Consider the following 24,426-nt stretch of genomic DNA (forward strand, 5'->3'; position numbering starts at 1 on the left):
CTGCATGGCCGCCAGACGATGGTGACGGTACCATTTCTTCCACGAGGTCATCGAAATTTATTCTATGAAAAATCATTAAAAAGGTGATGAATGAGTGTAACTAAAAGAATTTTAGCATCTATAGGTATGGAAAAATAATTATATTTAACATCTAACCTACTTAAAACTACCTCATTTTCTGAAACTTTAAAGTAAAGAAGTTGTGTATTTCAGCACTAAGACAAGACTATATAAATAGTTTAAAAAAATTAAAATGCAAATATCCTTTTTTGAAAAAAAAACTTCTCATTTGCTTGAAGCAAGCTTGAAAAAGTTTAATTTTAATTTAATTTTTAATATCATGCTTCGAAGCAGAAATGCGTAAATGTATATTCGAACTATGTTCAATGTTATTCATTATGAAACACTAATGTTGTTTTTATTTTAAACAATTTTAGATATTCTGTATACGAACAAATGAACATTTTTAGTTATAGATTAGGTTCTCCAGTTCAAGAATACATATAGTTATACTCGCGGGAATATTCGAGATATTTGCGTTTAAAGCTGAAAATTACCACTATTTGAAGAACGTATTTTTCGATTTAAAATTAATTTTACATTTATATTTCACATTTTTATGTCCACTAGCACTTCACTAATTCGTGTGCATTTTTTTAATAATTATTGTTCAATTATATTTATTTAACATCAACTAAAAGATTGCAATATTGATCCGAGGACCTCCTCTATCCGACCATACCCATTTTATTTCCGAAATCCTGGGACGGTATTCTAAAGCCGACACAATTATAATTGTAACCGCACAATTCGTTTCATTTTAGATTTTAAAATTTTTACATTTACAAATGTTTGTATGTATATACATATGTAGATATAACGCACAAATTACATTTTCTTAGAAAAATGCACAATCTATAACAACTATTTGAATTAAATATGCACTATTTAACTTTAATAATTTAAAACTTACTCTCTTATTTGTTTGTCATACGCAATATATTTGAATTCTCCAAATGCTCCAAATGATTTCTGTAATACTGAAAATTTTAATTATACAAACAACAAAACACAATTATAAAATATCAAATTATCAAGTAATGAACTTACCTCTTTAAAATCCAAAATAAACTGCGCTTTTCGTTTTCTTCTTCTTGATAAATTGGGTATTCGTCTCTCCTACAGAGAACGTATATTTATAGAGAAGATCCAACTACGGACAAGCGTGTGAACTGTCAAGAGCCATGAGTGGAGTTCACCACTTTTGGCTCGGCTGGCACTTTAACAGAAATGAGTGAACAGAGCTGAGAATTCAAAGAAAATATACTATAAAAATTTAATATATATATTACAAAAATAATATATGTATGTAAAGCACACCTGTTATCATTTAAAACTTTCATACGCATCTATACTGCAGAAATGTATGTACATAGCAAATCAAGATATCATTTATCAGTAAAATAATATGCGCGCGCTGCTCTATATGTACATAGATACATGCGTATGACACTCCCATACGAATAATGCACACAAAAACCTACATATATACTAATCTGTATACACATGTAAATATGTCGCCTTCCAATATTTTTCTACAAAAACAACAATCGTATAAAACATCATCATACACAATTTATATGCGTACAAATGTTAATATGTGGGTATGACATTCCTATACAAACAATGCATACACAACATATGTACATACTCATATGTGTTCACATGTAGATATGTCACCCTCAAAAATTACAAATATCGTTCTACAGAAACATCAATCGTCTCAAATGGCATCAGGAATCAATATGGCCGACGTCAAAATTTATAGTAAATTATACAACAACAAAATTTTCATTCATGAACACAGACGTATTTTCAAAAAGCATATTCGATTCATTCATAAAAGCAGACGCCATTATATCTCCCCGAGCATGCCTTGCCTACAAGCGACTTTTCGCGACGATTTCAAAAGCTAAAAATCATAAAGTGAATATACATATTTCTGAAATGTATGAGAAGGAAAAAGTGACAACCCCGCATAAGTATATTCAAATACATTAGACAACGTAGTTTATTTCTCGATTTTCAAGTCAAGAAATGTTTCAAAGAAAATATTCAATATTCCTCTGATTTATGTGTACAGTCAATCCCGGCTAAGTTATAGTACTCCGCTGAAATGAAAATCATCTCCCTTAACCGCTGCATCTCCCGGTTTGTTTTTTGAAATACATAGAAATTATTACTTTAAGTACCGCTCGCTTAAGTATCCGCACTCAATTATGTACCATTTCATATTTTTATTTTTAACAAACCACAAATATCTGTATCTTTGGTTATGGCACATAACCGGGATTGACTGTATTTGTCAAGGAATGTAAAAAATATTTTGTAATTCTGAAATATTTTTACGCAGCTGCGTCGATATGTATGCAAGCTCACGCACAAACATATGTACATATTGTTACGAATTTACTCTTGCTAGTTTACTTTGTTAGGTTCGTATCTCTGGATTGACAAATAAAATCAACACTGTTTAATTTAATTCAACAACTCTTTATTTCACAACTCGTCTACACTATAGCAGTTTACTCTTAGCACTGATTGATTACGTTGGCGCTGCCACGGCTTATATAGCCACGCACTTCTCGCTGATGCCGACGTGTCCTTCTAGAATATCGCGTCTGGAAATTACCAGAACATACGGCTATACGGCGCCAGACGCAAGCAGACAGCCGCGGCGCCAGACTCAGCAATTGTTTAAGTCCACACGCAGACAGTGCGGCGCCAGATGTCTATTGTTTCGACAAGCAGACAGCCGTGGCGCCAGATGTCTACAACAAGACAAATGCTATTCCATATACCTACAGCTATTGTTCATAATCAGGGATGCATATAGTAATACAAATACAACTTAATACTACTTTTGTAACACTGCCCTCCACTAAAGCCTAATCGTCCCGATTAGGCACAAATCCTCTTGAACCAAATGGGGCGAGCCTCTCCAAATGTACTACTTTCATTTTACATCGTGCTTTCCCATTTCTTTGTATGCGGTATACCACGTCATTAAGTCGTTTCATCACCATATAGGGTCCTTCCCAGGCTGTCTGCAGTTTCGGGGACAAGCCTTTCTTTCGAAGTGGATTGTACAACAGGACCAGATCACCTTCTTCAAAACCTTTTGAATTTGCCGCTTGATCGAACCGGTCCTTCATCTTATTGCTCATCAGATGCGTATGCTGTCTTACCATTAGATGCAATTCATTCATTTCTTCCTTTAAGGCAGAACAATAATCTCCATAATTTCTTACAGCTGTAGGATTCGTTCCAAACTTAAGATCAGCAGGGAGTCGCAGAAATTTATAGTAAATCCGAAAATAATCTTTGCTGGCGTGTAACCAGTTGTCTCGTGCTTCGCTGAACGATACGCCAGCAGGAACATCTGGATGCACTTGTCCCAATTCCGTTGGTCTTTATCAACGATTTTCCGCAGATGTTCTTCGAGCGTTCGGTTGAATCTCTCTACCATCCCATCTGATTGTTGGTGTAACGCTGTTGTCCGTGTCTTGTGGATGCCCAATATTGTACAGACTTCTTGGAAAATGGAAGATTCGAAATTCCTGCCTTGATCTGAGTGTAATTCGACGGGCACTCCGAACCTTGTTATCCAATTTTCTACAAACGCTTCGGCTACGGTCTTCGCTTCCTGGTTTGGTAAGGCATATACTTCTGGCCATTTACTGAAATAGTCCATGACAACCAGTAGATATTTGTTTCCGGCCGTACTGGTTGGGAACGGACCTGCAACATCCATTGCGACTCGTTCAAATGGTGATCCCACGTTGTACTGTTGCAGCCTACCGCGACTTTTGGCTTTAGGACCTTTAGCTGCCATGCACTCTACGCAATTACTTATCCATTCTGCTATGGAATCTCGACAACCGATCCAGTAGAACCGTTGTTTAATCTTCTCTATAGTTTTTGTAATCCCGAGGTGCCCTCCACTAGGTCCATTGTGATATTCTTTCAATACTTTCGGGATCATGGACTTCAGTACTATGATCAGCAGACGAGACTGTTTGCCATCTTCGCTTTCCCAGGTACGATGAAGGTATCCATTAACGAGGTTTATGCTGTTCCATTGGGCCCAATATGCTTTTGCCGTTGGACTCTCGTTACTTATTTGTTCCTTTGGTGGTCGTACCCCATTTTCTTTGGCCATTACCAGCTTTGCAAGATCAGGGTCCTCCAGCTGATTGATTCTGATGCGGTGAGGAGTCCAATCACCTTCCGGTTCTATATTCAGTAATCGCACGTCGATTATACCTTCTTCTCCTTCTGATTTGGAGCAATGTTTAAATTCCAGTGGACAAGGGCGATGTGATAATGCATCCGCATTTTTGTGGTGAATCCTCTTTCGGTGTTCTGTTGGTTGTTTCCATTTTGATGGGTTTACTTTTATCTTGCAATTTCAGGCAAAGTGACCCGCTTTTCTACAGTTAAAACATCTGCCTGTTGTATTTACTCGCTGTGCAGCAATTGTCTTCAGAGTCTTCAATATTTCTTCCATCAGCGCCGGTTGTTCCATTTCGACTCTTTGTACTTTGTGTGCTGGTTTACTTAGTAGGGAAGCTGTTTCCTGTGTGAGGCCGTGCGAAACCGTTTCAGCAAACGTTTTTTTTGGCAATGCATATGTGGCGCGTTTGGTGTCCACATCACGAATTCCATTTATGAAACATTGAATTTTTACCCTCTCAATGTAATCCACAGGTGCATCTGCATTTGCCAAATGAGCCAGTCGTTCTATTTCAGTTGCAAACTCTTGCAATGACTCGTTCATCTTCTGACCCATATTTTGCAGTTCGATCTGGTATATTTGTTTCCGGTGCTCACTGCCATATCGTCTTTCTATCGCACTCATCAATGCCTCATAGTTGTCCCGTTCACAGTCTGGAATAGTCTGAAGGATTTCTGCCGCAGGTCCTTTCAATGATACAAACAAGGACGCCACTTTGTCCGCTGTATTCCAGTTATTGGCCATCGCTGTCTTTTCAAACTGAAGTTTGAAAATTTGAAATGGAATACTTCCATCGAATGTGGGTGCCTTCAATCTTTGATTATTTGTTGATGGTGCAGGGCCATGTAGTTGCAGTTCTCGCACACGATTACTTAATTGCAGAACTTCTGATTTTAAATTTTCTTCGCCATTTTTTAAAGTGCTTAATTCGTCTTCAAATTTTGAAAATTTCTCTTGCACTTGTTTTTGTAGTTGTGTAGTATTTTCCGTAATCTGTTGTGTAAGGCGAGACTCTAACTGTGATGTATTTTCAGCTATTTGCGTCATTTGCTGTGCCAAACGATTTTCTGTTTGCACTACATTTTCTGTTATTTGTGATATATTTTCAGCTATTTGCTGTGCCAGACGATTTTCTGCTATTTGTGATGTATTTTCAGCTATTATTTGCTTAATAGCCACTAACAGCATGTTCGTGTCTGCACTTGATGATGTTCGTTGTTCTTCTACTTTTTCTTCTACCTTTGTAGAAGTTTCTGGCCCATTAAATTCGAACTCGTCCACATTAATTCCATCCGCTTTCATTGCTTCACGTAATCGTGCCTGCAGATCCGCCTTTTGCCCGCTTATCGGCAAATTACGCTCCTCCAGTTCTTTTTTTAATTGCTGAATTCTCAATTCTCCGAATTTAACCATCTTGAATTTGGATTATTTGACAATCCCACTTCTGACACCAATTGTTACGAATTTACTCTTGCTAGTTTACTTTGTTAGGTTCGTATCTCTGGATTGACAATTAAAATCAACACTGTTCAATTTAATTCAACAACTCTTTATTTCACAACTCGTCTACACTATAGCAGTTTACTCTTAGCACTGATTGATTACGTTGGCGCTGCCACGGCTTATATAGCCACGCACTTCTCGCTGATGCCGACGTGTCCTTCTAGAATATCGCGTCTGGAAATTACCAGAACATACGGCTATACGGCGCCAGACGCAAGCAGACAGTCGCGGCGCCAGACTCAGCAATTGTTTACCTAGACAAGCAGACAGTGCGGCGCCAGATGTCTATTGTTTCGACAAACAGACAGCCGTGGCGCCAGATGTCTACAACAAGACAAATGCTATTCCATATACCTACAGCTATTGTTCATAATCAGGGATGCATATAGTAATACAAATACAACTTAACACTACTTTTGTAACAATATATACGCTGGTTTGTGGGCAAAGCTGTACAGCGGCAAGGAAAGCGGTGACAATAGGCGGCCGTTCGTTTGTTTTTTTCGGCCAACCCTTGTCGTCACGTCAAGCCTTTCGACACATTGACTTTTTGACAAAACGTTCGGCCATTGGTTGTCCGTGACAATGGAGTTTTTGTATGAAACAATGGGTGTATATACAAGTATTTACACACAAAGTTGTGTGTAGACAAATTCACAAACATTATACGAATGATTCTTTCAAATTTGTTTACATGCACACAAAATTACATACATATGTGAATATGTGAACATTATGCGTATGTTTTTATAAATTTTTTTTATATGCTTATGTGAATCTGTGCGACCGTTATCAAAACCTTTAATGCCCAAAGCAAACAAATACATAAATGTGTATATAATAGCCCTGACAGACGTGCAAAAATAATGCGCCTTAAGCAACGCTAATGCGAATTGAAATTTTATGGTGCCAGACGGCAGGCTTGTGCATTTAGACAGCTGATAGTGAAATTTGTTTCTTTATTAAAAAAAAAGTGAAATAAAAATGAATAAGATAAATTATTAAAAGAAATTTTGGTAATTTTGGAAAATCAATATAAATTTAACGAAAAAATTCGTTTATTATTATCTACGTTAAAAGATAATAGAGTGAAATTAATAGCAATAATTGATTGTAATGCGGAAAAAGTGTGCAAAAAAGTTAAGAATATTGGAAAAATGGTTAGCAAAAGAGCGACATCTGTCAATAAATAGCAAAAATCGGCCATTTTTGAGCAGTGTTGTCTACTCAAATTTAGTAAATTCAACCAAATGCACGGAATTCTTGTGCATTACAAACTTGCATTGACATGGGTCAAATACGCAAATAAATGTAAATTAAGCCCGCTAATGCATATTAGTGCTGTCGTCTGTCAGGGCTATAACACAAAAAAACTTTATTAATTATAATTATATTAATTATAATATTAAGATAGGAGGGTAGGGTTAAGGAGCATGAAGTCATGTGTAGAAGTTCACACAAGTGAGGAAAGTTCTCTGACCGCCATTCACTTGGGAGTGGCCAGAAACGATTCTTTAACATATGACTCAAGCAGCTCACGACTTCCGGTCTTTGACCAAGTGTCCTCTGGGTAGCCTAAGAACATCCGTTTGAAGGCAAGCTAAAGTGAGAAGGCGAAACATCCCCTACTTAGGGTTGCGCGCTGGGTTTGGGACGATTACGATTTTTCTAGAGAAAGGTTCTGCGAAAAATGTATGGTCCTTTGCGCGTTGGCCACGGCGAATATCGCATTCGATGGAACGATGAGCTGTACGAGATATACGACGACATTGACAAAGTTCAGCGAATTAAAAGACAGCGGCTACGCTGGCTAGGTCATGTTGTCTGGATGGATGAAAACACTCCTGCTCTGAAAGTATTCGACGCAGTACTCGCCGCGGGAAGCAGAGGAAGACCTCCACTCCGTTGAAAAGACCAAGTGGAGGAGGACCTGGCTTAGATTGGAATATCCAATTGGTAGCGAAGAGAAGAAACGACTGGCGCGCTATTGTTGACTCGGCTATAATCGCGAAAGCGGTGTCTACGCCAGTAAAGAAGAAGAAGAAGGTAATTATACAAATATGATTAATGGAATTCGTCATTAAATAGGTCAAGTTGCACATATCTACATGAATACTTATGTGCTTCGATATCAAATATATTTTTCATATCTATAAAAGATATCCATAGTCGTTTGCGCATTGTAACTACGCGAATCTGTAAGTGTACATTTCTAAACATTGAAATTAGCATCACTTTTCTCATTTAACACTGAATATGCTCAATTCTGCTATTTTCGACCCTTTCATGTTATTGGTGAAATCCGCCATTAATATTTTTGTGGTGAAATCCACTAATAGAAAACTCAACCTCTCAAAAAAGAGGAACATTTTGACAATCGGCACACCATGAACCTTCGCTATAAAAGTACGTTCTCTGTCTCCTATTCTAGCAAGTTAACATTACAATATGTTTAGAGTGTCGATAGTTTTTCTCTATCATACATACGTATTCTCCCATTCAGTTGAAAATTCCAGAAAATGTAAGTGTTAGTGAACAACGGAAAATGTTTCAATGTGTCTGTGCAATCTGTTAAGTGCCCTGGAGACGATCAAATAATTGCGTCAAACACTTTAAGTGTGCTAGTGTCGTCGGCTCTCGTCGGCTACACGTACGCTACGCCGACCTGTTGTCAGCTCTGTTTGATGAAAATCAAAAATTTTTGATATTTCTATTTGACGGACGATAATTTGATCGTCTCCACTCATGTTTGACAAGCATGAGCTCATTTGCAGTGAAGATTTCAAGCTGAGAGCATATGTATGTATAAGGACGCAAAAAAGTGAAGTGAAGTGAATTGAAATTGAATAATAAAATAAAATTGAAAAAATCTTAAGCTTTTTTAAGATTGAAGTTCTACACGTTGGACTCACTAGTATGCGCAACTAAAAGCTAATTGCCTGTGCTATTTCGGTTTTAAAAAATTCCGGTTTGCGCGTGTTTCGCTCACCTACCTAATGATTGGGAGAACGGGTGCGCGTGTAGCGCATTCCATTGAGCTAAGGTTGCAATAGGAGTCTCAACTGTAAGTTGACTCCTAATTGTGCAGACATTGTTGTCAGCGAATTTATATGAATTAATATTGTGTTGACTTTGTGCAGACATTGTTGCCAGCGAATTTATATGAATTTATATTGTGTTAACTTATACAAAAAAGGGGTAAGTATGTAGTTCTAATTCAATTCAGCAATCTTAAGTTCATGGTAATAGATTATTCTAAGTAGTAGATGATGGTTATGGTTATATACTACAAAAATTGTAAGTATTTTACATGATGTAAAACATTTTATAATATATTCAAATATTTTAACAAATTTATTTCTTAAAAACAAAATTTTTTAATTTATGAAGTCGCATGACGCAACACCGGCCACCTTGACAGGATCATGATCCTTCAACTTCGACAGGCAGCAGGGCGAGCTTGTGAATAGGGCGCTTAATGGTGCCTGCCTTGGTTGCCACGTCTGCCACTCGTACCTTTCCGTCTCGTCCTTCTACGGTTGCGGCGATTCGTCCTAGTGCCCACTGCTGCGGTGGCGTGTTGTCTTCGTGGACGAGGACGAGATCGCCGGGCTGCAGGTTGCGTTTCGGATGCAGCCATTTGTTGCGCTTCTGAAGACTGGTAATGTACGTTTTGGACCATTGTCGCCAAAACTGTTGCTTGAGACAGCAAACAAGTTGCCATCTCTCGCAATAGCGAATTGGGTCCATTGACACTTGTGCCGGTGGTGAGGCTCGGAGGGAGCACCCTATTAGCAGGTGTGCTGGAGTCAATGCTTCGCCGTCGTTGGGATCCTGGCTCAACGGTGCGAGGGGCCGCGAGTTGAGGATGGCCTCCACTTCGGCGAGCAGTGTTCCTAGCTCTTCGGCGGTAAGCAGCACGTTGCCCATTGCACGCACGGCGAGGTGTTTGGCGGACTTCACTGCCGCCTCTCATAACCCGCCGAAGTGCGGCGCCCTCGATGGTATAAAGGCGAATTTGAACCCTTCTTCCGCGGCTAATTTCATTACTTCCGGAGACTGGGACAGAAACGCCTCTTTGAGTTCGCGCAACTTGCGATCGGCGCCGACGAAGTTGGTTGCGTTGTCGCTGTATATCGTCTGTGGCATCCCTCGGCGACCAATGAACCTTTTTAGGGCGAGAATAAAGGAATTAGTTGATAAGTCAGAAACTAATTCTAAGTGTACTGCTTTAGACGTGAAACAAACGAAAACTGCGATACAGGTTTTCACGGGTGGTCGACCGCGTATTTTTAATGTAGTATAAATTGGACCAACTGGCAAGTTTCCCATTATTTGGGTTTGCAACTTCGGTTTATAATAAAAGCAGTATGTACAGTTTCTTACGGCTCTACTGCATGCTTCTCTTGCATTGATCAGCCATATGCGTTCTCGAAGAAGCGCAACCAACGTTTTTGCCCCTGCGTGGTGATTTCAAAAGTGCAGGAACCGTAAATAATTAATAACGAAGTGCGAATTCTTATTTAGTAATAATGGGAATTTGGCATCGTATGGGAGAGGTGCATTTAAAAGGCGACCTCCTACTCGGATTAATTTGAATGAAAGCGACATATCCGAGTACTCATGCAAAAACGGATTCAGTTTTTGCAAGTTTGCGGGTAGCGTGGTGCCTTTCATGAGTTTTTGGATTTCATTCGCAAATTCTGAATGTTGAATCATCTGAGCAATTTAAAAAAAACTCAAGTGTAATTCGTCAGATGTCAGGTCCCTTCCCTCCGTAGGTATTTTTGGTCGTCTAATCCACCGTAATAGATAGGCAACCACGCGAAGCAATTTTTGATGACAAGAGAATTTTTCGATAAGGTTCAATAGTGAATTCGCTTTCACATTTATGGCTAGTGTGAAAGTATTTTTCTTCTTCTCTAATGCTTCATCGTCTGGGGAGAGCTGGAAGTGAGTGTTAATTGGCCATATAGCGGGGTCTTCTAGGAGGAACTGTGGACCGCCAAACCATATTGAATTATTCAATTCATCCACGTTGCAACCCGGAGACACTTGATCCGCAGGATTTTGTTTTGTTGGCACATGTCGCCAATTTATATTGTCAGTCAATTCTTGGATTTCAGACACTCTATTTGCAACAAAGTTTTGTAATGACGATGGATGCGTTTTTACCCAATGCAATATGATTTCAGAGCCTGTCCAAAATATAATTTTTTCAAATTGTCGATTCAACATTGGCGCAATTCGTGACCATAATTTGGCAAGATGTGCTGCCGAGAGCTCGAGACGCGGAAGAGACGTGGTCTTCAGCGGAGCCACTCTAGATTTTGCAGTAAGCAGCATACATTTGACACCACTAGCAGATTGGCTTCGTATATACATATATGCAGCATCCGTACGCTCTTATTGAAACGTCGGAGAAGCCATGTATTTGGCAGATAGCACTTGACTCTAGATTCACGTATCGAGGAATGTTAATTTATGACAGCTGCAGTAGGCTAGCTTTGAAATTCTGACAGCTAGTATCAAGGCGCAATGGAATCGACTCATCCCAATCCAGTTTTTGGATCCAAAGCTCTTGCAATAAGATTTTTGCTTTGGTAACTAGTGGGGCTAATAATCCAAGAGGATCGAAAAGGCGAGCAGAGACTGATAGTATGTTTCGTTTAGTAGCTCGCAGATCATGAAAATTGGCATCCAAGACAAATCGAAACAAATCCTCTTTCGGCAACCAATGGATTCCTAGTGTTTTAGTTGAGTTTTTGTCATTGAATCTTAATGACTTTTCAGTATAATTACTGTCGAAAAATTTAGGGTGGTTCGAAAACCACTTTCTTAAAGTGAATCCGGCCGAGTTTAATATTTTAATTACTTCACTTCTTATAAGATCTAGAGACTCAAAATTGTCAGATCCTGTTAACAAGTCATCAACCTAAAAGTCTCTTTTAATGGCCAATGAACCGCGTGGGTATTTAGTTGTATTAGCATCGCTGAGCATTTGTAAACACCGAGTTGCAAGAAACGGTGCGGGCGCAAGTGACGGTGTTAAGTGGAAAAATCTGAATTTGCTCTGAGGGATGCTCTCTCCACACAATGAGCTAACAGTTTCTGTCTTCTTCATGTATGATTATTTAGGGGTACATTTTAGTAATTTCTGCCGTTAAAGCGTACTTATGTAAACGAAAACGAAGAAATTTGAGAAGAAGTACGACTCGACGTATCAAAGACAACTCGTAATTTTGTTGTTGTGCTTTCGGGCCTCAAAACACACTGATGCGGAATGAAATAGTGTGGTTCACTCGGGATCTTATTATTTGTTGGGCTCATGTGACCCAGCGCTTTATACTCATTCATGAAGTCCAGATACATTTTACGAAGTTCTGGATCTTTTAATGTTTTCTTCTCCAGGGCCTGAAACCGCCGAACTGCGATTTCATAGGAGTGACCGAGTAACTTACGGTCAGCTTTAAAGGGCATTCTGACTTGAAGCCTTCCTGAAGGTAATACTTCAGTTGTATTGACGAAAAATTGTTCACACTCATTTTGTTCAGGTGTGAATTTGTTGCCAATTAATTCTGAAGGAAGTTCCTCCAGAGCCCAGAATTTTTAGACTACTGAATCTATTGACGTTAAGTCTTCTTCAGTTTGGCATAATGTGCTATTTACTTCGGGAGGAGGACTAAGACTGCTGACATATTTGCCAGAAACAATCCATCCCAAAAGAGTTTTCTGTAGCGTTGGTTGATTAGGGCCACTTTTAATTTGACCAACCGCTAACAAATCGAAAAAGGTTTCCGCCCCTAATAACATATAGATCTTTTGAGATTTTTGGAATTCTGGATCCGCCAATTTAATATTGTGCGGAATTTTCCAACCATTAATATTAATGGTATGGTCTGGATGATTGTTGCATTGCGTGTGTAGTTGTTGTTGGATGCGGATGAGGTTCAGCAACGAAGGATACAGGATACTGATGCAGTAAGGTGTGGTGGGACCGATTACACACCCGACATCGATCCGCTCTGCATTTGGATACCGTATGTCCTTTACGCAAATAATTTATGCATAAGGGCACCGATTTGACAAACTCAAATCTCTGTTGAACAGAGAGAGTTTTAAAAGTGGGACAAGCTGTTAAGTAGTGGTCCTTCGATTTACACTGCTGGCATGTCGGCTGCTTTGTATTCGCTGCAACTAAAGCGGACTTAGTTCCATTAATGTGAGGCTGCTTCACGTGGTTCGCGCTGGCTGCTGCTATGGGTCTCGTCCTCGAAGATGATGCGCCTTCAGCTGATAGGTGTTGGTACCGTCTATTGAAGGTAGCTTCACAATCTTTCCACAATGGTAATTTGTCGTAATCCAGCTGTTCTTCCCACTTTGATCGGGTGGCAGAGTCAACTTTTGTCATGACTATGTGAATAATTATCGCATTTGTGATTTGTTTCTCATCGCCCAGCGATAACAATGAGTCATATACAGCCGACCCTTTATCAATCATCGCGCGCAATGAAGGGGCTTATGGCTTAGGGATAGTTGGCAGCTCAAAAAGTTTTGAAATCGTATTAAAATCAAACATTTATTGTCATAAACCTTTTTGAGACTTGCCAACGCCTTCGGCTAGTTTTCATCCGACATTTGAAACGCTTTTACCGTGCCCAGAGCATCTCCAGATAGACAATTTACCAGATGGTTAAATTTTTCAATATCTGGGATGTTTGGATCATTGTGAACCAAACTCTCAAACAAACTCATGAAATTTTTAAATTCCGAATATTCTCTCTTGAATTTCGGCAAATTCATTTTTGGGAGCCTTGAGCTGTGAGACGTTACGAATGATGTTTCAGCAATAGATGTTCTATTTTTGGCCAAAATTGTTTTAATTATAGATTTTGTTTCTACAATTATGTCCTCTAACTCCCCTCGGGCCATGTCGTATTCATCAATCTTTTCAATTTTAGATTGGCATTTCATCAATTTCTCACTATGTGAGTTTAGTATGTCAAGACGACATTCCAATTCGATTGGATCTAATGACATCGTCTTTTCTAGAAGACCCGTTTTTATTCGCAAAATGCTACTTTTCGCCACCGTCCTTTGACGCTTTAATGATTTTAAGTCGATCAACTCCTTACTAGGAGAGAGGTTGGCGATAGTTGGCTTTGGCTTGCCCATTTTTGCTTGTTAAATTAAATTTCCGGGAAAAAAATTATACAGGTTGGCAACAGATATATTAGGAATCGATAACGAAAACGAAAAATATATGTACAGCGATTCCCAAATATACGAAAGCCAGACCAATAGCAATAAAGGTTGGCAACAAATATATTTGGAATCGGTTACGAGAACGAGAAAAAATGATATCGATTCCCAAGTATACGAAAGCCAAACTTATGAAGTATGCAAATTGTATTTCTTGAAAATGTATTATTTTTTTTAGCGAGAAAATTTTCCAAAGAACCGGATTGTAAAACTTTATTTCGTTTAAAATTTTAAAATTTTTTGTCTGCAAGATATAAAATGTCGCACCTTAATGTTTAATTAACAATGCTACCGCAAATCCCACAATCCCTCTTTCACTTAAATGCATATGTACATATGTATATATACTTATGTGAATATTAACATATAAATATATGCAATAATATAAATATATATGTATGTGAAAAATTGTGAAAAGAGGGAGAGCCAAAAACTGAAAGTGTGCACTTGCTCTTTTTTTTACTTTTCGTGTTTTTTTTTTATTCGCACCACTTTCAGTGATTCGCACTCGTTACCTGTTGTGAATGCATAGGCGGTTTGCCTGCGTTCACTTCCCTTTTGCAAAGAATGCAATTGCAGCTCATTCCCACAAAGCAGAGAATCTGGCGTCGACGTTAGCAGCGACGCTGTTGTTGACGTTGACTTGGCACCGGCGAGAATCGGCGTTGACGCAGCAGCGGTGGGACGATGGTAGTTTTTAATAAATTTGCTTTGCCGCACTAACAGTGAAACCACATTTAGCGCCTCAGAAAAAATATAATGCCTTTATTTAGAACTGCTTATATTTTGACACTCCACGGTATTTGCAAAAATATGCCTAATCAAACGATTTATCCACCTCTTGGTTTTTGTTTCTTTTCTTTTCTTTTTTTTGTTTGCGCACTATTAGGTTAGTGAATTTTGCCGAACGTTTGTCATGTACACTTGTATTATTTTTTCACCACTTATACAAGTGATATATTTTTAACAAGCCACTGCTATTTTTTAATGTAAGATTTTTTTTTTTTTGAAAATATTATATGTATATTTTTTAATGTCTTTGTCCAGACATTTATTTTCAGTATTTGTCACTTTGGTCACTTGCACTCGACCGAAACCGGAAGAAATGAAAAATTCACAGGCAATTGCTCACGCGTTCGAAATTAAATTAATACGCTAAGTATTACTTTGAAATTCCTTTCGAAAATTAAATGCACTTTTACAGCCACGCACTGAGTCCCTGCTCGGGCGCCATGAAAAAATCTTAAGCTTTTTTAAGATTGAAGTTCTACACGTTGGACTCACTAGTATGCGCAACTAAAAGCTAATTGCCTGTGCTATTTCGGTTTTAAAAAATTCCGGTTAAAAAAGAAGAACGTCCGTTCGCGATTATAGTCTTTAATACAATAGCATTCTTTATTTCAACAGTTCATTAGTTAGCCTAAATCTTAACCTAACGGCTTAGACTAGAGGTAAGTATGTATACAAAAAAGGGGTAAGTATGTAGTTCTAATTCAGTTCAGCAATTCATGGTAATAGATTATTCTAATACATAGGTAGTAGATGATGGTTATGGTTATATACTACAAAAATTGTAAGTATTTTACATGATGTAAAACATTTTATAATATATTCAAATATTTTAACAAATTTATTTCTTAAAAAAATATTTTTAGATTTATGAAGTCACATGACGCAACAAAAATAAAATAAAGTAAAATCAAATAAAATAAATAAAATCAAATAAAATAAAATGAATAAATTAAAATAAATAAAGTAAAATCAATTTTTCGTCCACTCCGCCTTTTTCTTTTTCATTTTTTTTTTTTCATTAGAATTGCGGCACATGCAAATAATAGATAATCATCATCCGACGATCATCCGAACGGACATGATGACCGTTCGTTACGAGCTCAAAACTAAACTGATGTTTGACGTGTTAATTTGAACGTTTGCGGGCAACACACGATTGAACATCACTAACACATATGAACTGTTTGACGCAATTATTTGATCGTCTCCAGGGCACTTTATCTCCGTCTTGCAGGGAAAAGCTTAGTATCCAGCTCTCAAGTAATGTAAAAACTTCATATAAAAAAACGCTTAAGAAACGGTCAAGAAATTTTCATGCGATAAATTTACTTGTGCTAGTATGCAGCTCTCAAGAAATCGAGTACTAATTTTTAATACTTTTTTTCAATAAAATATGAATATGGCAGTCCTGGTTTTGCGAAGAAACATCAAATCAACAATTGTTTCTTGCAGGAAATTCGAAGTAATCGTTGAAATCGTCTTAAATTAGTTAAAAACATTGTTATGAAGTATATTTCATTTTGAAATGTTGTATAAAACTTTCGAATCATCAACAACATTCCTTAAATCGCAAGGAAAATAATTATGTTACTACACACATACATGCATACATATTACGCACAAAGTTTATTTTCTTTGTTTAAGCTTAGTACGCAGCTCTCAAGAAACGTAAAAACTTCATATAAAAAACGCTTAAGAAACTTTCCTGCGATAAATTTACTTGTGCTAGTACGCAGCTCTCAAGAAATCTAGTACTAATTTATAATACTTTTTTTTCAATAAAATGTGAATATGGCAAACCTGGTTTTGCGAAGAAACATCAAATCAACAATTGTTTCTTGAAGAAAATTCGAAGTAATCGTCAAAGTCATCCTAAATTAGTTGTAATCATTATTATGAAGTACCTATATTCCATTTTGAAATGTTGTATAAAACCTACCAATCATCAACAACATTCCTTAAATCTCAATGAAAATATTTATGTTACCATACACATACATATGTACATACATACACAATACGCACAAAGTTTTGTTTGTTTGTTTATTCTCTCTTGCTCTTCTAATGTGGATCTTTCACAATGCGTAACCAGCTGTCAAAATTACTTGAGCTGCCTACCAACCTTTATTCTCTCTTGCTCTTCTAATGTGGATCATTCACAATGCATAACCAGCTGTCGAAACTACTTGAAGAAATAATAGGGGCATTCTCTTGCTCTTGCAAGATTGCAGATTGCAAAAATACTATACCGAAATATACAAGGGCATGAGAGCACCCATTGCAGAATGTAGTGATATATGAACGACTGATTCGGTCAAATTATTGTGAATGACTATTATGCATGGTTATTGTGAATTGGCACACCTTCTGCATACATTTTTAATAAAAAAAACTGCACCGAGCACCGGGTATTGCAAGAGCAAGAGAATACCCCTAATGTATTTTTTTTCTTGAGCAATTACTTGAGAGCTGGATACCAACCTTAACTGAACAGAGAACAATGAGTAGCTGCCAGACAATGTATCACGCACCGGCGCCATTTACTTCAAATATTGGTTTGTAGTACATGCTATGTATCAGGGATGGCGCTATATGTAATATGTAAAAAAAGATTTTCCCGCTTTTCTGTTGAAAATTTTCTTTGCTATAAACCTCACGGAGCCCGAGACCTTTCCAACGAATGCAAAACCGTGGAAATCGGTTCGTGCGTTCGGGAGTTATAGCGTCAGGAAGGAAAACCCGATTATATTTATATAGTAGACTTAAGACAGTTTCCTAAAATAGTATTATATATAAGCAATGAAAATATCATTAAAATATATATATTATATATTAAATAAAATTAGAATGAATTAATTCTCAGCTCATATAAGTCTTTATTTTCTCACCACCAGTGGTAAGAAATTAAAGATGTTACGAATTTGCTGAATTGATGTGATATGGCATCATCGTAATAACAATGTCCGAGGTATGGGCATCATAAATGTATAAAATGTATTTTAGTATTCGTCTGAGATTGAACAAATAAATGTCGTTGGGGTTTTCTGCTATTTTCCCACCTATCTTGTTCTTCTTTAATTAGGTTTTGATGTACAGTCTTGATTGGTTCATCTTGGATGGAACATTTGGACCATGTCGAGCCGGATTCGTGATTGGCATCGTTTGGTGAGCGAGGATTGGGGTGAGAATTTAAAAGAATAGAGTATGAAAATTACATACATATGTGTGTGATGTTGTGGCATGCGCAAGCTCGCCGTGATTTTATTATTATTTCTATGCAGCTAATAGCATTCGTGGTAAAAAGTTGAGATATAAGCATGGTAAAAAGTTAAGTTATACATATTTGTATATAATAGTTCATATTGCTGTGGTTAAGCAAAATACGAGCTGGCTGCGCATGCGAGAGAAGACTACATGCGTAGGTAATAATTGTAGTAGAAAATGTCATATTGATGAGAGAGAAGATTATACCATAAAAAGAGAGGTGAGAAGAGAGAAAGGAATAGAATTCTAAAAAATTTTTGAAATATATCTATTTACATATGTGAATATATATATATACATATATAAGAGCATAAACCATGTTTGTACAGTCCACTAGATGGCATTATTACTAATAATATATGCATGTTTGTGAAATGGCTGATGATGAATAAAAACTCATAAATGTTAATTTTGTTGCTGGCGGTGTTTCCACTGGCTTTACCCTGGGTTGAAATACACTCTTTGGCCATTCTCCAAATTAATTGCGAGACGCAGAACAGTCGGAAAACGTTCATGAATTGCAAAATAAAATATCCTACAAAGCGCTTTAGTGCAGTTCACGTATCGACCGTATCGTTCAAGACCAATAACCGCCATGTTGCTTCCTTTGGTGACGTACTTACAAACGTATTTTATCGATTACACCAAACTGCAATACTCAACATTGATATGAGTTTTGAATGTGAATTAGACAATAATGGTGAATACAGTACGATCCATGTGTTGTTAACTTCGATATTCAAAAAAGTCTTGCGGCATTTTCGCTAGCTGGCGCTGAAAGCGCGTAGTTCTAGTTTTATTCGTCGCATCGGGTCATGCTATACCTTTTTGGAACGCTAACACGTGTTTGGCTGATTGTCGTTTCTTTTAAGTCGTTCGTGAGATATAGCGTCGCAAACATGGAGCAAAATAAAGAGAAAATACGGCATATTTTACAGTACTACTACGATAAAGGCAAAAATGCATCTCAAGCCGCCAATAAAATTTGTGCAGTTTATGGACCCGATACAGTTCCATTTCCACCGCACAACGACGGTTTCAACGTCTTCGTTCTGCTGTAGAGGTGGTCGAAGATGCGCCACGCTCCGGAAGGCCTGTCGTCGAAAATTGCGATAAAATCGCAGCCGTAGCATCGGTCAAGAGCTGGGCATGAGTCATCAATAATTCATTTCAATTTCAATAAAAAAAAACTGATTGATCGCGATCCATAACACCTCACGTATTTCATCGCAGCCTGGGAGTACTCGGTCATGTGCCTTGGGCTGCTAATGTACTTATGTTGATGCCAAAAAGAACGCCGACTGATATTAGCGCGACCTCTTCGTGGCATCGTAACAAATTTCAATCTGTAATTGATCACAACACACATAACATTTTCACTAAATAATTTTCAAAAAATGTTGAAGCAAACGACAAATTTGAACGATTCAAATAATTGAAAAACAAAACAAAAAAAATTTTGTATGGAAAAAATTAACTTTTTGGAATAATTTAATTTTCCGACTTTTCCTCACGAAAAGCAAGTTTTTTATTTTTAAACCTTCCCCGATTCACACAGAACATTCTCTGAAAATTTCATCAAGATTGGTTCAGTCGTTCCCTTAGCGTTACTAACAAACAAACATTCTTTCGTTTGTATGGGAAAAGGAATATGGCTGTTTTTAGGGGTTTTCCGGCAATTATTCGAACATCCGTAAAAACCATCCTTGAGCCTCAACGAACATTTTAAAAAAAGAATTGGCAAAATTGGACCAGACGTTTTGGAGTTATGCGCTTACCAACACATTTTGCGGTTAATTTTTATATATAAGATGATGTTTTTTGAGTAGATTATAGACAATTTAATATTTGTTATCGACATATTAATTTCATTCAAGTGCAAAAACATCTCTGAATAATGAAATGTAATAAATTTTGTGACTGTCACTTACAGTATAGCAAAATCGTCTCAAGTCTCAAAAATTGTCTCAAGTCTCAAAAATTGTCTCTAACTCAAAATCTCGAATTTAGAGACTTGAGACTGTATCACAGTACAGAATAGCACGGTAAAACAATATACATATATGTACTATGATGTGAAAGTTCTAGAAATATAAATGATTTCTAGTGTATTTTTGCAAGAGAGAGTGAAAAGCTAATATATACAAGGTCTGTCGCAAAAGAAACATGACTGTTAAAACAAACAACAAAAAATTCATATTTTTCAAAAGTTATATTTTTTTGTTCAAAGTAGTTTCCTTGTGTTTCGATACAGCGTTTAGCCCGGTCAATTAGCATTTCAAATGAGTGTTTAAGGTCACTTTTCCGGAATGCTCTTAAGAATATCGGTCGTCGCCTTTTGGATAGCTGAAATGTCCTGAAACCAGTGTCCTTCCATGGGCAAATGAAGTTTTCCAAATAGGTAAAAAAAAACACAGGGTGCCAGATCAGGTGAATAGGGTGAGTGATTAATGGTTAATATGGAATTTTTTGTCAAAAAATCAGTGACAAGCGTCGACCGATGACACGGCGCATTATAGTGCAACCCAGGACCCTGCCTCACGGTATTGTGGTCGAGCACGACGAATGCGTGACAAAAGACGCTTCATAACACCAACGTAAAACGCAGCATTAATCGTTTGGTCAGGTGGGACGAACTCTCGGTGTACAATACCCTCGGAATCGTAAAAACAAATCAGCATTGTCTTTATATGTATTTTACGACCGATGACCAAAAGCTGCTGTCACTTTTTGATCGATAACATCGATTGTAATTATCCAATTGTCTTAAAATTTTTACGAAATGTCAACAAGAGATCAAACTTTTTATTTCATATCCCCACCAATAGGTGGCGCCACCAGAAACATCTCCGCACAATAACCACCACAAAAAAAAATGATTTTTTTTCCATGTAATTTATATGGGAAATCGAAAATGTCGATGAGGCACCTCTTAATATTAATATAAAGAGCTCAGATTTTACCAGGACTTGTTTTTAGTCATGTTGAATGAGATTTTCATGGTAACTACGAAAAATAAAATATAAACTAATTTTTGGCCCACCTTAATATATATATATATATATATATATTTACAAATGCGCACAGATATTGGCGTCCGCTTTGAATATTTGGTGATGAAATTTTTTATTTAATCGTCAAAAAGGACAGATTGTGACAAGACGTTCCTATTTCGTGTAAGATTTCATCTTGAATATATCTATTTGATTGAAGTTATTGATACAAGTGATGAGCGATATTTCACTACCGGTGATTTTTTCACTGTGATTGAAAAATCGCAAATCGCAACTGCTATCACATTTTATGAATAGAAGTTCGCTTCTATGAACTGCGATTGCGATCGCAGTTCGAAACTGTGATTTGCGATAGCAGTTCGAATCTGTGATTTGCGATCGCAGTTCGAAACTTTGATTTGCGATCGCAGTTCGAACCTGTGATTTACGATCACAGTTCGAACCTGTGATTTACGATAGCATTTCGAACCTGTGAATTGCGATCACAATAGCAAATAGCAGAAAAGTAACAACTTTCTTCTGGGTGTTGTATACGAGGTGTGTTCAAAAAGTATCGCGAATCGTAACTGACAGTTTTCTTCGATTGCAGGGGCGTGGTGCATCATGAGTTCTTGCCACAGGGAAGAACGGTCAATAAGGAATATTACCTGCAAGATATGCGCAATTTGCGCGAAGCAATCCGCCAGAAACGCCCGGATTTGTGGAAGAACAAAAATTGGCTTTTGCACCACGATAACGCCCCTGCTCACACATCGTTGCTTGTGCGCGACACACTATGTGACTTTTTCTTGTCCCCTAAACTGAAGAGGCCCTTGAAAGGACGACGTTACGCTTCTCTTGACGAGATAAAGACGGCATCGAAGGAGGAGCTGAAGAAGATAAAAAAAAAATAATTTTTTGAAGTGCTTCGAAGATTGGAAAAACCGTAGGCACAAGTGTATAATATCTCATGGGGATTACTTTGAAGGGGACAAAATAGATATTCATGAATAAATAAATAATTTTTGAAAAAACACAAAATTTGCGATATTTTTTGAACACACCTCGTATATCGTATATGCTATTTTTCGTCATAGCGGTTTGGAGTTTTGAGTGTAACGTTCTTCTAATTTTTAATAATGGCAGGAAATATATCAAGGAAAAGTGAAGTACAGCAGATGTTTGAAGTGGTAGATGAAATATAACCAAAATGGAATTATGGAATATTTAAATTTGTTTTAATAAAATTTTTAATTTTACTTATTGTTAAAACCAAATTTGAAAGCTTTTTGTGATGAAAACAAGAATTGTAACTAATTAATTTCAGAAAAAATTATGGAATAAAAAAATTACGGGTTTTTAATATTTTCCCAAAGATTAGGAAACTCCCGTTATCAATTTGGTCTTGAAAATATTAAAAGCGGGTATTCTAAACAAACAAATTATCAACCACATTAATGGTAATTCCTTCTAAGAAAATGTAGTGAAAAGAAAGGCGGAAAAACTTAACTCGAGTTACAGGAGCCAAAAGAGAATTTGCCGCCAATAACGACAAAATGTTTCCGTCGTTCCCACGACAGTCGGGTCTACGTAAGTGGAACGCACCCGGATTTTTATTCGGCCAAACACTATCAAATTGGCAGAGTCTGCCGCCACAACAACAAGAACAACGTTTGAACGTCGACTTAGTTGCGATCGCAATATAAAATCACAGTGATTTAAAAATATCAATCACTGAAATCACAGATATCGAAAAATCACAATATCGCTCATCTCTAATTGATACTGACTTGAATTTCGGTTTTTTTTGTGAGCGATTGTTGAGAGCATGGTATAGAGGAGTAGAGAAAGTCCCATTCACGGTAGAAAAAGAGCCATTCACAGTCCTTAACCTATCCCTCAAATGTACTCTCACAATAAAAACATCATGGCCACCTCTCGTGAATAAGGGTGGCGAGAGGTTAAAACGGGTTACAAAAAGCGAAAATGCTATAATATTAAATTATAAAATTATCGTACTATATTTGTAGATAAATCAAGAGATAATTATAATAGCCATGTTTCCTATATTTTAAGTATAAATTTTGTAATCACAAACTACATACACGTCTTATATGTCAGAGTTTAGCTATACGCCGGCGATCAGGAATCCTACTTGTTCCCAAATGGAGTGTTTGACCATCCTAACAGATTTACCACATTAATTTTTAGTTCCAAGCTAAGTTTTTAAATAAAAATGATTCTTAAAATAATTATTTTTTGAATTTTCAATATCTATTTAGTACTAAAAAGGAGTTTAAATTAGCTTACGCAACACTATTTTGCCATGCTCAATAGCAGTACTGGCATAGTATTTAAAAAAATATATGATTGTTCGAAATATATTCCGTTTGAAATTATTCAAATCGATAATAACTTGTTTGGCCCATTTAAAAATACAACTCAAATTCCTTAATTTTTAATAGCGGCTCATTATTGGCCAAATTACATTTATTTGTTTTTTAAAGTTTAAATATCAACCTCCACACCATTCATAATCGACCATAATTCACTAGATGTAAATACGAATTGTAATTCGCGTAGATGCAAATGTTTCTTTTTCAAATCGCTGCTTGGTCACCAACGCTGCCAACTTTCATTTGATGAGTGTTGTTTATTATTTGCGTAGTTCTTCCCGACGTTCTATTGGTTTTGATGGAGCTGGTTCCCCGCACTCTCCCAAATCGACAACATAATATTGCGCAGCAGGGTATGGTCACAATTCCCATGGTACTTGCTCTTCCATGGAGGTCAAAAAAACACCAAAATTCTTCAATCACGGTATGTCGGAGGGAACGACATCGGTAATACATTCGCGATCGATACGTTCCATATGTAGCTCACCAATAGGTTGTCCAGGACAGACAAGCTCAGTGAACTTGGCTTTCAATAAGAAGGTAGGATCGCAACGCATGTCTTAACGACGGTATCCCCACCATTTTTCATCTTTGCGCATAACGCGATGAAACCAGTCAATTAGTTCGCTCAACTGGTAACGCTTTGGTCTGCAAGGTGGGTGTTTAGCATATTAGAAAGTACGTAAATTCAATTTTGCTCAAAACCTACCCAACAGTTTGATAAACCTGACCAGCTGTATCGGGATTCTAAGCGCAATTTACAATAGCTTGTGCAACATCCGAAAGTGTTCACCGTAGTATTTGCTCTTCAAAAAGTTGGTTCCACCCTCAAGCACAAAGCTCATTGGTTTGGGACTAGCGTTCTACGCCAGCTCCTTTGCTGATTCTAAAAAAAAATTAAAAAAATACATGGTAAATC

General features: G+C 37.3%; 2 protein-coding genes and 1 pseudogene across 3 annotated transcripts in view; all 3 read right to left on the reverse strand.

The window, feature by feature from the left end:
* Positions 1-3,761, reverse strand: part of LOC125778238 (uncharacterized) — a 78,315-nt gene extending 74,554 nt beyond the window's left edge. The window contains exon 1 of the mRNA XM_049454902.1: positions 3,660-3,761. The gene's annotated coding sequence lies outside the window, so the exon portion shown is untranslated. The remainder of the gene's footprint in view (positions 1-3,659) is intronic.
* The window catches only part of LOC125778133 (uncharacterized), a 107,265-nt gene extending 101,555 nt beyond the window's left edge, over positions 1-5,710 (reverse strand). For both annotated transcript variants that reach the window (XR_007422510.1, XM_049454664.1), the window contains exon 1: positions 5,012-5,710. Coding sequence is in view for 1 of the 2 variants with exons in the window: in XM_049454664.1 (XP_049310621.1) it covers positions 5,012-5,710 (699 nt within the window). In the remaining variant the exon portion in view is untranslated. The remainder of the gene's footprint in view (positions 1-5,011) is intronic.
* LOC105233541 (NADH dehydrogenase [ubiquinone] 1 alpha subcomplex subunit 9, mitochondrial-like) overlaps positions 1-24,426 on the reverse strand; it is a 28,854-nt pseudogene that overhangs the window by 938 nt on the left and 3,490 nt on the right.

Source organism: Bactrocera dorsalis, chromosome 4 (genome assembly GCF_023373825.1).
Source record: "Bactrocera dorsalis isolate Fly_Bdor chromosome 4, ASM2337382v1, whole genome shotgun sequence".
In the NCBI taxonomy this organism is placed as follows: domain Eukaryota; kingdom Metazoa; phylum Arthropoda; class Insecta; order Diptera; family Tephritidae; genus Bactrocera; species Bactrocera dorsalis.